Source organism: Muntiacus reevesi, chromosome 1 (assembly GCF_963930625.1).
Source record: "Muntiacus reevesi chromosome 1, mMunRee1.1, whole genome shotgun sequence".
NCBI lineage: Eukaryota > Metazoa > Chordata > Mammalia > Artiodactyla > Cervidae > Muntiacus > Muntiacus reevesi.
In genome coordinates, this window is record NC_089249.1 from 119,852,419 (window position 1) to 119,867,804 (window position 15,386).

Genomic DNA, 15,386 nt, shown 5'->3' on the forward strand with positions numbered 1-15,386 from the left:
GCAAAAGTTAACATCTCATTAAGTAGAATTGTTTTATGACATGCTGTTAAGAATTTAAGAGCATACCATATGTAAATGCAAAGTATTTGACTTGAGGCTCTGCAGATTTTGTCATTCATTCAACAAACCTCTGGTGCAGTTTCCATACCTCAAGCATTCAGTGTTTTATGAACTAGGGCTAGGGTTGCAGAGATAATCTGTCATGGCTCCTCAATTAGCTAACAGGTCAGGAATCAAGGTCCTAGTAGCAGTGTAAATTTGGAGTGGTTTTATTAAAAAGAGAGCTTCATAGTTCATTTGCCCATATTTCCTGTAACTTGCTTTTAAGGTGTCTTGGTAATATAATAAAGGGACATCCGTATAAAACAAAGCTTCTCATGCTTTTTTTTCAGCAGGCTATCTGTTTAGAATCTTTCCTGAGTAAATGCGTCCTGTCCTCTTGCCTCTAAAACAAACAACCCCAAGCCAGTACTGTCAGGCTGCTTCCAGAGACCCATCAATAGCTAGTTCTGTGGCCAGCAGCCTTGTCTTATTGCCTCACAGGATCTTCTTGGAGAAGGAAATGGCAATCCACTCCAGTATTCTTGCCCGGAGAATCCCAGGGACAGAAGCCTGGTGGGCTGCCGTCTATGGGGTCACACAGAGTCGGACACAACTGAAGCGACTTAGCAGCAACAGCAGCACAGGATCTGCTATCCTGAGAGCTGTTTTGTAGTCAGTCTGCAGGGGCTGATCCAGTTTCACCCTGAATCTCTTTCCTGAGCTGTCAGCTGTGCTCCCCATCTTGGGCAGTTCCTATAAGTGTGATGAGAGGTGGAGCTGAAAGCTTGTCCAGTGACCCTCCTACAATAAACTACTTACAATAAACTACTAGCCACGTGTCCTTTTAAAAATGTGAGACTTAATTGGATGAATCATATGACTGTTTTCCAGTGATTCTTATGTTGTTTTCCTCAATTGATTTTTCTTGGAAAAATGATTAAAGAAATGTGGCCAAAGTAGGTATCAGTGGCTAGGTGAGACACAGTGCAGAAAGCAGGATTTATTCCCAGACTATCAGGCAGTGGTGTTCTTGGTCACTTTCTTTCTATCATATAGACCATTTTTAACCAAATAGAGAGAAGTTGATTATTAACTTGACTTTAAGAGACTGCTGAAGCCAGCTGATTCTATCTTTTGAGTTATTAAAAATAACTTGTCAAAGAGAACTTTTTGATGTATCTATTCAAAAGGTGTAAAAATATTCTTAAAAACACTTGATACTGGATTTTAGATTTTCTGGTCTTAGACACCTTGGAGGAAGCCTGCAGACAGTATAAATATGGATTGAGTTTGACTTTATTGGTGTGGTGTTATAGTTTAAGGAGGTGAATTAGCAGAAGCTGTCCTAGATGACTAATTTATGAATTTTGCAGTATCTTTCCAATTAAGAGGAGCATCCTTCAGTGTGTTCAGTGCAGAGATCTGCTGTGCACTGCTTCTCCGGTGGGTTTATGTTTAGTTGCATGACTGATAGAACAGTTCAAACTAAGGGTTTCCCTTAATTCGTGCTGAGGGTATATCCCCCCATCTACTCTAGACATGTCGCTTTATAATTCAGCTTCACTGGAGACTGTTGTGAATCCTGTTAAAATAACTTTTTTTTTTTTTTTACAACATTTAGATGGGTATCATTCTAATATGGTGCTTCACTTTCTATACTGCATTTTGAATTTCTTAGGTTGTCCTTTCCACATGTTCTTAACATGAAACATTATGACCACTTCATCATTCAGTTCAGTTCAGTTCAGTCGCTCAGTCGTGTCTGACTCTTTGTGACCCCATGAACTGCAGCACGCCAGGCCTCCCTGTCCGTCACCAACTCCCAGAGTCCACCCAAACCCATGTCCATTGAGTTGGTGATGCCATCCAACCATCTCATCCTCGGTCGACCCCTTCTCCTCCTGCCCTCAATCTTTCCCACCGTCAGGGTCTTTTCCAATGAGTTAGCTCTTCGCATGAGGTGGCCAAAGTACTGGAGTTTCAGCTTCAGCGTCAGTCCCTCCAATGAACACCCAGGAGTAATCTTTAGGATGGACTGGTTGGATCTCCTTGCAGTCCAAGGGACTGTCAAGAGTCTTCTCCAACACCACAGTTCAAAAGCATCAATTCTTTGATGCTCAGCTTTCTTTATAGTTCAACTCTCACATCCATACATGACAACTGGAAAAACAATAGCCTTGACTAGAGGGACCTTTGTTGGCAAAGTAATGTCTCTGCTTTTTAATATGCTGTCTAGGTTGGTCATAACTTTCCTTCCAAGGAGTAAGCATCTTTTAATTTCATGGCTGCAGTCATCATCTGCAGTGATTTTGGAGCCCAGAAAAATAAAGTCAGCCACTGTTTCCACTGTCTCCCCATCTATTTCCCATGAAGTGATGGGACCAGATGCCCCATGATCTTAGTTTTCTGAATGTTGAGCTTTAAGCCAACTTTTTCACTCTCTTCTTTCACTTTCATCAAGAGGCTCTTTAGTTCTTTTTCACTTTCTGCCATAAGGGTGGTGTCATCTGCATATCTGAGATTATTGATATTTCTCCTGGCAATCTTGATTCCAGCTTGTGTTTCCTCCAGTCCAGCATATAAGTTAAATAAGCAGGGTGACGATATACAGCCTTGACGTACTCCTAGCCCCTGTCATTGTAAGAACATATCCATTCCACCCTCCCTTTGTCTCTGGGAGGGTTGTTGTTCCATCTGTTCGAGTGTTCTGCCCTATAAATGAGAGGCATTTGAATGATGAGGCTGCTATTCCCATACAAGTTTGTTCTGTTTGAAGTTTGATAGTTTTTTTTACTTAGGGCTTTTGCCATTCTTAAAAAAAAAAAAACTCAGTTCTTAGGTTTTGCTGCCACCAGTTACATGACTATAGCATAAGGTAAGACAGAGTCCAGAGTTCTGAGTGTGTATGTGAATAAAGTATAACTCTATTATCACAATGAAAGAATCTGAATAATCAAGTAGACTTTTATAAGGCAAATTTTACAGATAGTATTACATTGACTAACATATACTGCCACATTTCTTTGAATCTAAGATGTCATCAATTTTAAAAAAGACTCATCGGTTTTAGAAACAATTGAAAGTGACAAAAATTAATGTCTTAGAATGAATGAAATACAGGAGAAAAAGACCTAGGATAGTATATCCGGCACACAGATTTTTAACATATTACTCCTCCTTTCAGAATATTGTCATTTACTCAGATCAGTTTAATTGAAATGTTATTTATTCCTCTTACTTTAGAAGAAGAATGTTAGAGATAGAAGGGCCTTAAATGTCCTCAGTTTGAACTTCACTTTCAGGTGAGGAAACTGAGGCTCAGTCAGACTTGGTGATGCCATGATTTAGTGACCAAGGGTCTTTGCTTCTCCAAGCCCAGTGACATGGAGCTCACCTGGGAGCTTGTGAGACAGGCAGAATCTCAGGGCCCCTTAGAGCTGCTAAGTCCACATTTCCATCTACACACATTAAACTTGGGAAGTACTGGCTCCATACTCCCCAGCTGACGGCCTTTGACTTTGCACAGATCTCTCTCTTACCAACTTCACACATTTTCTACCACCCATCACCTTCAGCCTTCAGCGTACCCTGTACTCACTGGGACGCCTCTACCCATCAGCACGCCGTGCCCTGCTGCGCTTAATCTCTCAGTCCTGTCTGACTCTTGGCGACACTATGGACCGCCAGGCTCCTCTGTCTGTGGGGATTCTCCAGGCAAGAATACTGGAGCGGGTTGCCATGCCCTCCTCCAGGGGACCTTCCAGACCTAGGGATCAATCCCAGGTCTCCCTCATTGAAGGCGGATTCTTTACCAGCTGAGCTAACAGGGAAGCCCCACCCATCAGCATGTTCCCTTACAAAAGCCGCTGGGGCAGGCACTTGCCTCTCTCACTTCCTTCTCTCCTGAATCCTCCCAACCGTCACCAGGGTCTTCCATTGGTGAGCTCCACTGCCCCAGCTGCTGATGCCCTTGCAGAAACGGGCCACCATAATCTGCAAGCCTCCTTGCACAGCCTCTCTCCACCCCCTGTCAGCCTGGTGTTACAGAAGTGAGGCCGTAGTCAAAGGCCACCCCCACGGCACCAGGGCCCACCCGTTTCAGCTTTCAGAAGCCACACCCCTCCTCTCTGAGCTCAGTTCCTCCCTGAACTCCAGACTCCTCCACTCACCCCACTGTGACTCGACTACTAAGGATTTCAAAGCTGTTGCATTCAAACAGAACATTTCAAACCTGCCCCGCTCCACCCCACCACCCTGTTTCTTTCTTATTCTTCCCCATCCGCGAAAACGAAAGCAGTGTTTTCACATCATGCCATCATATTCCCAGTTGCTCAAGCCCCAAACCTGAATGTGTTGATTTCTGCATTTCCATTGCCACCTCTGTACTCCAAACCTCCGTCGTTCTTGCTTGGATCTTCACCCACTGCCCTGTCCCTCAGCAGTCAGAATGAGATTTTTTTAAAACTTGGGGAAATGGAGTCATATCATTCCCTGGCCCAAAATCTGTGAGTGACTTCCTGTTCTGTTTAGAATAAAACCCTCAAGTCCCTATAGTACTGGCCAACCGTCTGCCTCCCCTCAGGCCTTCATACCCACCCCTAGTTCATTGTTCCCACCTCTTTGCTGCTTGTTAAACAAGTCAAGGTCTTTCTGACCTGGATCTTAGTGTTGCTCCGTCGTGTCCAACTCTTTACGACCCCATGGACTATAGCCTGCCAGGCTCCTCCATCCATGGGATTTTCCGGGCAAAAGTACTGGGGTGGGTTGCCATTTCCTTCTCCAGGAGATCTTCCCGACCCAGGGATTGAACCCGGGTCTCCTGCATTGCAGGCAGACTCTTCACTATCTGAGCCACCAGGGAAGCCCCCAAACAAGTCAAGAGTTTTCTGGCCTGGATGTTAGTGCTCACTTAAAAAAAAATATTTTTTTTTAATTGGAGGATAATTGCTTTACAGTGTTGTGATGATTTTATCCATACCTCAGCATGAATCAGCCGTGGGTATACATATGTCCCCTCCATCCTGAACCTCCTTCCTGTCTCCCACCCTATCCCACCCCTCTAGGTTGTCACAGAGCACTGGGTTGAGCTCACTGCATCACCCAGCAAATTCCCACAGGCTATCTATTTTACATATGGTAATATGTATGTTTCCAGGCTACTCTCTCCCTTTGTCCCAGCCTCTCCGCCTCCACAAGTTCATTCTCTGTGTTTGCATCTCCATTGCTGCCCTGCAGTGGAGCTTCATCAGTACCATCTTTCTAGATTCCATGCACATGCCTTTATATACAATATTTGTCTTTCTCTTTCTGACTTACTGCACTCTGTACAATAGGCTCCAGGCTCATCCACCTCATTCAGATTGACTCAAACGAGTTCTTTTTTATAGCTGAGTAATATTCCATTGTATATATGTTCCACAAGGTTTGTTCTGTCTGGAGCACTCCCCTTGGATCTGTGCTCAGCTGGGGTCCTTCCTCCTTCAGGTGTCAGCTCAAACCACCCCAGTGCCTCACAGCCCCTCCCCAGCAGTTCTCCCCAAGTAGGGCCACCCCACCCTCTGATCCCCCGTGACTTCGCTCTGTCTTTGCAGTCGTGTGCATACTGTGAAATCACCTTGGGTGTATTTTTCATTCTTGGTTTATCTCCCCCACTACAGTGTAAGCTCCATATGGACCTTGTCTATCTTGGTCATTGCTGTCTTCAGTGGCCTGGCCTCTGAAAGCTTTCAGCATATATTTACTGAGCATCAGGTAGAAAGCCAGGATCTCTTGAGTTTCTGAAATAGAAGCTCAGGGGTCAGCCTCATCAGTGTACTGGTGAAGAGCTCAGGCTCTGGAACTGAGCACATGTGGACTTAAATTCTGGTTGCCCACCAGCCAGCTCTGTGACCTTGAGGAAGCTTCTTGGTCTCCCTGTGCCTTCGTTGGTCCGTCTGTAAAATGGCAGCAATAGTGTCCATCTCATAAGATTGCTTCAGGAGTTAAACAAGATGATGCATTAAACAAGAGAACATATTAAACCCCAAGCACAATGCCTGGCAGAGAGTAAGTCCCCATATGTGTTTGCTATTTTCATCATCATGAGTCTTTCTCTATAAAAAGTGAGTTTCTTTTGATTATCTAGCCTCACCGTATCAGTCAAGGCCCAGTTAGGAAAACAACACGAAATTGCTTCTCGACCCTAACGGTTCATTTGCCAAACCGGGAGACACCCCCTATGACACATGCCCTTAAATATTGTGGCTGTTGAATTGTCCACTCAGGTCCATGCCCTCAGTTTTGGACCAGAATACCTGATTTTCATAAAATGTAAGTGTATCCTCCATAGTTTGAGTGTCCTATATGCTAAGCAGTGTTTAACAGCCACAGCAGTTATGCCCTTGCTCTCACAGACCTTGTCCTCTAGTTGAGGGAATAGATAAGCAGATAAAGAGTCGAATTGTGGCAGAAGATTCTCAGAGAACAACCCATAGGCCCTACCTGGACTCTCGAGCACCTAGCTAGTGTCTGGCATTGCAGGAGGCCCTGACTTTCCTATTTTCGAGGCGGTGCCAAGGTGCAGCAACAGCCCGGATAAGAGCCGGCCAGGCTGGTTCACACCAGTTCTGGCATCAGGGCTGGATGGCCTTGAAAGGCATTGACCATGAAAGGTGTTCATTGTATCCAGGCCGCCTCAGTTTCCTGCCAAGGTGTTAGGCTACAAAACAATGAGACTAATTTTTATGTGAAGGTCTTGGAATCATTCTTATATAGTTTACAGCTCCTAATTCGTTTTTATTTGAATACAGTCTAAGTTCCTTTCCTCTCTCTTAATTTTTTTCTTTGGAAAAAGTATTGGACTAAACAGAAAGCTTGCCAACTAGCACAAAGATGTCCTTGTATACCTTTCATCTAACCTTCCCAAATGCTAAACAAAGGTACTCAACCAAAAAAGTTAATTTTACTACATTTACTTTATCATTCTTCCTGCATATAAAAATTTCTCCTGAAACATGAGAATAAGGGATAGACATGATGTCTCTGCCTCTAAATACTTGTATAAAGAAAGAAAAGTAGAAGTGTTAGTTGCTCAGTTGTGTCCAACTCTTTGCGACTCCATGGACTGTAGCCCACTAGGCTCCCTCTGTCCATGGGATTTTCCAGGCAAGAATGCTGATGTGAGTAGCCATTTCCTTCTCCAGGAGATCTTCCTGACCCAGGGATCAAAGCTGGGTCTTCTGTGTTTCAGGCAGACTACTGTCTGAAGCACGAGGGAAGCCCAAAATACTTGTGTTTCTGCCCCCAAACTGTAGTGTTCAAAAACATGAGTTAACATGGACACAACAGTATAATCTACAAAACCTACTCACATTTCATCAATTGCCTTAATATTCTCTACAGCAAAAGTCACACCCAACTTTCTGATCCAGCATCACATACTGTACTTAGGTGTCATGTATCTTTAGGCTCCTATAATCTGGAGAAAAATGAAGTTTGGGGCTTTTTTTTAATGATCTTAACATTTTTAGGGAGTAGAATGTCCCTCCCTTGAATTTTTCTGTTTCTTTGTGACTGGATTGAGGTTATGTATTTGTTGTGGAAATGCCACACAGATGGTACATGATTTCAGGAGGCTTATGATGTGTCTTTATCTCATTCCTGATTATGTTAACTTTGATCATGTGGCTAGGGTGGGAACTGCCAGGTTCTCCACTGTAAAGTTACTGGTCTTTCTGTTGTGATTAATAAATATCTGAGATGCTTTGGAACTTGGTGAGCCTCCTGCTTCTCATCACACTTTGGCCTTCTGGTTTTAGCATCTGATTCTTACCTGACAGTCACTGTGGTTCTTTCATGGCCCTAGACTGCATTCACCTAGACCTCGAGGCCCTCTCCAAGGACACCCAGGACTGGAAGAATTCATCATTCTTCAGGCTGGAATTTTATCGGTAAATACATTTTTTTTAATTAATTTTTTTCAAATTTATTTTTCAATTGAAGAATAATTGCTTTACTGAATTTTGTTGTTTTCTGTCAGACTTTAGCATGAATCAGCCATAGGTATACACATGTCTTCTCCCTTTTGAACCTCCCTCCCATCTCCCCCCCATCCCACCGCTCTGGGCTGATACAGAGCCCCTGTTTGAGTTCCCTGAGATATACGGCAACTAGAGAAAGCCCGCGCAGCAGCGAAGACTCAACACTGCGCCGGCTTTCTCTAGTTGCGATGCGTGGGGGTTACTCTCTAGTTGGGGTGCGAGGGCTTCTCATTGCAGTGAAAAGCACGGGCTCCAGGGTGCGGGCTTCAGTTGTTGCAGCATGTGAGGTCAGTAGCTGTGGCTCCCGGGCTCGAGAGCACAGACTCAATAGTTGTGATGCACAGGCTTCGTTGCTCTGTGACATGTGGGATCTTCCCAGATCACGGATCAAACCCATGTCTTCTGATGTGGCAGGTGGATTCTTTACCACTGAGCCACCAGGGAAGCCCCAGTAAATACATTTTTAAGTCTCATTACCCAGGAGACAGGGATGGGGAAGGGAGAGTAGGGTAGGAAGACTGAGACAATTTATATCTAGCAATATGTTTTTATTCAGGCTCTTGCAAGTTGACATCTCCTTTCAACTCAAAGGCATTGACCTGCAGACGATTCATTCCCGAGAGCTTCCAGACTGTTACGTCTTTCAGAATATGGCAAGTATCTACTTCACTAAGCCACTTTTTATCCTTTTCCTTGACTCCTTTTGTAGGTGCAGAGTGTAAAATGTACCTGCCTATAGATGTATTAGACAAAAGTGTGTTTAAAACAGTTTGAATGCCATGCTATAGCATCATTGGTCCAGAGGCTGTGACTTCTAAAAATGAGGCAAGCCTGTTCCAACTTTTTAAAATTAGATTTCTGGGTTGAAAAGAGGAGTTTTCAAAGTGGACTTTGACTTCCTACTCTCCTAATACTTTTTTTTTTAAAGTTTATGACCAGTGCTTTGCGTGTCTATGTTTTTCCTGCTTTCTAAGGGAGGTCTTTGCAAATGTTGTAGCAAATGTTTTCAAACCTCAAAGCAGAAACTGCCCCCTTGATCTGAAGGCCAGTCTATAAAGCCGCAATTGCTGCAGCTTTTATTTTTGGACGGGCGGCCATGTGCCATGGAATCCTTCCTTCCTACCTTCTTTCTTCCTTCCCTTCTTTCCTTCCTTCCTCCCTCTTTCCCCCTTCCTTCTCTCATGTTTAGTGATGGGCAAAACTGAATGCAAAACTGGATGTTATGTGTCGTTGCTGTTTTAGCAGTTCGGAAGTGTGCTTCATTTAACAACAATCGCTAAGTGCTCGCTGAGTCCCTACGAGGCAGCAGGCAGGGTGTCATGCTCTAGAGGTACCATGGCCCTCAGGAAGCTTATACCCTAGTGGGAAAGATAGATGGAAAAACAGGGCAACAAAGAAATAAAAGTAATTATAAATTGTGATGTGTAAGTAGGGAAGAATGTCTGGAGCAGAAAGTAGCATGATTTATCTCCTGGAGTGACCCGCACATTGCAAAACGCATTATGAAATCCAAGGTGAAGAGCTTGGAGAGCTGAACATGTAGGTTCAGCTATGATTGAACCCATGATCACATCTATGATTGAACCCACAAGTGAGCATCTTTGAGCACAAACCACGTGCATGCTACACATTCTCAGTGTAATCCAAGAGTATCTCCATGACCAAACCAGGGGTTGGAGAATTAAGCTATACAAACCTCACTTCTGTACCTATGAGCTCGGACTAAACTCCCACTAGTCCTGCCATTCAAGGCCTCATTCCCTCCAGGAAGGCCCCTAACATTCTTCTATTAAGTCCTAACATACTCTGTATGTGTCACTTATACGCTTTAAATGCTTGATATATAATGTGAAAGATTGAGGGCATTTGGAAATCTTAAATTCAAACCATAACCTTGGAGCAATCTTTGCCATATCTGAAAGCATCGTATGTAACACTTCTGAAAACATTATATATAGTGCCTGAAGCAAATAGAAAAATAATCTCTAGCATAGTAAAAGCCTAGAATCTCATACCCAAAGGACTAAATTGAAGCAAATGCTTATAAATTCCACTCAGGGTAATAAATGACATCTTTGTGTTCTCTTGTCAGAAATTGGTGGTGAATTCTCATTTTCGTTCCTCAGACCAGTTGGTTGTTTTGCATTAGGGTTTCTCTGAATCTGAATGTGGGTTTAGTAGAATTTCATGTATACACCCCTTGAAGCAACATCTTTTTAGCACCAAGGACCAGTTTTGTGGAAAACAATTTTTTCACAGACAGGTGGAGGCAGCACTTGGGAAGGATGGTTTTGGGGTGATTCAAGTGCATTACATTTATTGTGCACTTTATTTATATTATTATTACATCAGCTCCACCTCAGATCATCAGATATTAGATCCTGGAGGATGGGGACCCCTGCTTTGGACCACAGGTTTTCATTAATAATAGGCAGTTATGAAGGAATCTTGTAATGAGGACATTTTCATTGGTCTGATTCTTTTTGGATCAGCACACTGCTTGGATGCCATTGATGTTTTAAGCAGAACTGATCTAACGTGTCATACTTTCTGCTGGGTTGTAACCTCTTCATCTGTTTGTGTCTCTAGATTGTCTTTGACAATAAAGCTCACAGTGGCAAAATCAAAATCTATTTTAACAGTGATGCCAAAATCGAGGAATGCAAAGACTTGAAAATCTCTGGATCTAGTAAGTATGTTACATGCTTGCCCATTGTGGATTGTGAATGATCCTTAACACTTCATTTGGGGATTTTGGGTATATAAAGGGTTTACTTGGATGATAATAAGAAGAAAGAGCTCCAGAAAACCACACTTTGAATGTTTGCTTCTGTCAAGCATACTCTGAAGCTTTGCATTTTTGTTCAGTTCAGCGAATGTGGATTATAGACCTCGCAGGAGAGGTTGTGTTGCCCAGAAGTTAGGAGCAGTTTCTAGAGCCTGGCTGCCTGGGCTTGGATTTTGGTTCTGTTTCCTGTGTCTGTGATCTCGGACAAATTCCTTCGCCTCTGCACGTCACAGTGTCTCTCTCTGAAAAGTGGGAGTAACAGTAGTACGTACTTCCCAGGATGCTGAGTAGTCAATGAAGGACTGTGTTAAGCGAGCACTGAGAGCCAGCGTTGGCAGACAGTCATTGCTAGCAGTCTGGGACAGAAAGAAAACACCTTCGTGAGGGACGCTGACACGCTTAGACTCGCTTGTCCTGGATCAGCGTAAGTGGTGGAGGCACAAGATGTGAGGGTCCAGAGAGCAAAGGTTCACTTTGACGGGGGCAGAGCAGGACGCACAGTAAACAACACTTCTGGGAAAAGGTCTGATTTGCCCTGAGCCTGTGACAGTGGGGCGGGATCAAGGCCCTCAGAGCCCAGAGAGCAGCCTGGACAGACCTGGGTGGGCTACTCAGCCCTTACTCATAAGACACTCCTTGACCCACAGGCTCAAGTGGCCTCCTGAGACCCCTTTCTCGTTGAGGGGTTTGGATGATGTTAACGATGGGTGGTCAGTGTTTCTTCATTTACAAGTTTTGTTTAACCGAACCTGCCTTGGACCAAATCCTAGAACAAAATAAAATGTAAAATACTTGTGGTTCCTGACCATTTTGTATTAGTTTTAAATTAGACTCATTTTGGGGCTTTTCAGCTATATAATATGTGTGTGTGTGTGTGTGCGTGTGTGTGTGCGCGCGCTCAGTCATGTCTAACTCTTTGTGATCCCGTGGACGGTAACCCACCATTCCTCTGACCATGGAATTTTTCCAGGCAAGAATACTGGAGTGAGTTACCATTTCCTCCTCCAGGGGATCTTTCCCACCAAGGGATCGAACTCACTCTCTTGTGTTTCCTGCATTGGCAGGTGGGTTCTTTACCATTCATGCCACCTGGGCTGATGATTCTGAAGTTTCGGCTTTGTAGTTCCATTTGCTGACTCGACCTCTGATCAGAATACACGCTTTTAGTTTCTGTTAAAAAATGGTTACTACTCCTCAGCCTTCTCCGTACAGAAAGGCACAGACCAGATGTGAATTTTCCAAGTCCAAGTGTAGGCTGCTCCTATTTTATGTGAACAAAGCTAACCCTGGTCGTATAGGAAATGTGGTTTGGAACAGTCATTTGACCAAATAAGTTAGTTAAACAGGTTTGCCAGAGCCCCGTTTCCTTCCTCCCCACGGGCACGCTGACCACACTGGCAAGTTTTCCCTGAGCCTTTAGCGGAAGAGAGGAGCTCTAGCTCTCTCTTGTGGCCAGTGGGGAGAAACACAATCTCACATCTAGAAATATTTACGTATTCTTCTTCCAAAGCTGCACCCTATAAAATCAGATTCCATGACAAGAAGAGAGCAAGTTTAAAATAATGTGATAAGTCTTAGAAAGCTGAAGTTTGGAAAACAGCTTAGAAAATGGATTATTTTTTTCTTCTATGTAGGAAGCTGTCTGGTGGATTGATTGCCCTGGTTTTGGGGGAGGGGAACAAAGGCAAGGGTGACGTCTTATGGGGTCCTTGTGCTATTTGCAAAACATTCTGAGATTCGTTCACATCCAGGCACTTCCCTTGATACTTCTCTAGCTTTGTCGTTAATTGTTGTCTCAAGGTGAAATAAAAGAAGATATCCAAAAAAAAAAAGAGAGGATGACCATTTTCACATGCAAACTCAAAGCTGCCTTTTACGACTTCTAATACCCATTCCCAGTACATCACTAACCTTCATGTTAACTTGATTTGTAAATGTAGCCAATTGCATTACATTACATTACATCCCAGCCATTGAGCCTGGGAGCTGGAGGGGCTGTGTACTGACAGGCAGGACTCCCCATGACAGGTGATGTGAATGAACATCCCGGGGAAGGGGTCCAGGAAGTGTGTGAAGGGAGCTGGAGGGGCTGTGTACTGACAGGCAGGACTCCCCATGAGAGGTGATGTGAATGAACGTCCCGGGGAAGGGGTCCAGTAAGTGTGACGTGTTGGTCAGGGTCCCACAGGTGGCAGTGGTAGTGTGTGGGGGATTTCTCAGGGCCCTGGAAGGACTGGGTGGTGGGGTAGGATCTCCCTAACCGGGTTGCCAGAAGCAACCCTCTGGACTAGAGTTTTGCAGACCCAGTTTTGGGAACTGCTCTTGTGGAAATAACTTATTGTCAGTAGAATAAGAAAGCAGTTATGATGTTTGGGCTTCCCTGGTAGCTCAAATGGTAAAGAGTCTAACTGCAATGCAGGAGACCTGGGTTGGATCCCTGGGTCAGGAAGATCCCCTGGAGAAGGAAATAGAAACCCACTCCACTATTCTTGCCTGGACAGAGGAGCCTGGGGGACTACAGTCCATGGGGTTGCAAAGAGTTGGATATGACTAAGCTACTAACACACACATGATGTTTATAAAATACTTTTTGTAACATATCAAACTAATCTCAATAAGTCAAATTTTAAAAATATAATACTTATTTCTCTGTTATGAGGGATGATTTATCTTCTTAGTTCCAGGCCTCAGTTTTCTTAACTGTAAATAAGGCCCAACTCAAGCAGTCTTAGAGATTTTATTCTAGTTATAGGTCAGAAAGGAAGGTACTAGATGCTGTGCTTGCATTTTTTAAAAAAAGATTTCAGCCCTATCTTTCCAAGAACTCCCTCTATTCTCTTCAAAAAAAAAAAAAAACCATAAAATAAAAAATAATGGTGGTCTTGGATTTGGTCAGGTTGTGTTCTTACCTACCTATTAGATAGTATCTCAAGATAACTTGTGAAGTGGAAAATGCTAAAGAGGGAGGTAAGTGCTCCATGTGAGACACTAACAAGGATCATTTGCCTGATTTCCTGACAGTGCATGAAAGTGCTACGGCTATGCTCCCATGTGGCACCCACGGCACCCGAAGCTGAGCAAAGCTAGACAACTCGCTCAGTGAATTTTATTTACTAGCTGCCATGCACATAGCCCACTGGATGAGCTGCTCTCAGACACGTGCCGAGATGCTCACGCCGTTACTCTAAATCTGTGGACACGCTCCCGTCTTCCTCTTCAATGCCTTCTCTGCAGAGGTGTCTCTGTGGAGCACCCTGACTTCAGACGCTCCTGAAGGTTGCCTGTCCCCAATCCTGCTTCCTGCTCCCCTGGCCTTTCTCCATCTGGTTCCTGAGTGTGTCTCCTCTCCTAATTCCCAGACGTTGCCACCCTGCTGCCCGCAGCCCTCATTCTTCCTAGTCTGCATTCCTGTCTGCCATCTCTGATTGGCTGGAGCCCATGGTTTTAGTCACCACCAAGTCATCCTCTCTTGTCATGAATGTCCAGACTGAGCCAGTGGACCCAAGACCGAGAAGAGGTCATTCTCGATCAGTCCTTCCTTACTCCCGAAGTCCCACTGAATCTCTTTTTCATCTCTTGCTGCCTTGTGCCTTATCCTGCTGTCTTCTCTGCCTCTGACGTTGCTCAAACCTTCACAAATTCCAACTTAGATCATCGTCGTTTGCTTATGTTCTGCTGGGGTCACTGTACTTATCTGTAAGCATGCTGAAGCATTATGCTAAGCACAGGCATTGTAGTGTTGAACAAAATATATCCAGTCCCTGCTTCCCAGAACCAATCATGTAGTGGGGAAGATGAACATTGAATGGTATAGTAACTGCTGTGTTTGTTATTATGTGTATGGGGCAGTTCTAGGTGCTTTCGTATATGAACTTGCTGGATCCTCATGACAGCCCTCTAAAATAGTTTTTTTTTTTTTCTCATTGTACCCATTGTTTTGAATGAGGAAACTGAGGCAACTTCCCCAAGACTCCACAACTTCTGAGTGCAGAGTCGAGATTCAGAGCCAGGTCTCAGGCTCCAGAGATTGTCCTTTTTCATTTTATACTGTCTCTGTGCGCCTTGCTGCGCTGTCTTTGAATATGCAACTACGAGTTCAGTGCCCATCAAGCAAAGGGGAGTAAATGGAGCTATAGGTGTGTATACCTGTGGACAGGGCTATGATAGGGTTTGGAGGGAAGGATTAATAGGGATGGGAATTTAGGGGATTCTGTGCTGAGGAGGAAAATACTCAAGGCTGAATAATCCCCGTGCATGATGGGGAGGGTGCTGTTCTCGGCAGAGGTGCAATGTCTCTGTGGGGAGAGAGGGAGGTGGGGGAGAGGTAGAGAGAGAGAGTGTGGAGCAGGGAAGAAGGAAGACCAGAGTGGCCTCAGGGTGGAGGAGCTGGGGCCTGGGAGAGAACAGCAAGCTGCCAGTGACAGTGACGAGAGCCGTCGCTGGGATTTAGGTCAACACCACAAAACCTGAGAGAAGCTCAGCTTACAGTTTGGTCTTCCTCTAGTACACTCCCTGTGCTACTGTGTGTTCCAAGATCC

General features: G+C 44.3%; 1 protein-coding gene across 1 annotated transcript in view; it reads left to right on the forward strand.

Moving 5' to 3' along the window:
- The window catches only part of MCOLN2 (mucolipin TRP cation channel 2), a 65,437-nt gene that overhangs the window by 31,247 nt on the left and 18,804 nt on the right, over positions 1-15,386 (forward strand). The window contains exons 5-7 of the mRNA XM_065909990.1: positions 7,886-7,970; positions 8,617-8,713; positions 10,650-10,749. Of these exons, the coding sequence (XP_065766062.1) occupies positions 7,886-7,970; positions 8,617-8,713; positions 10,650-10,749 (282 nt within the window). The remainder of the gene's footprint in view (positions 1-7,885; positions 7,971-8,616; positions 8,714-10,649; positions 10,750-15,386) is intronic.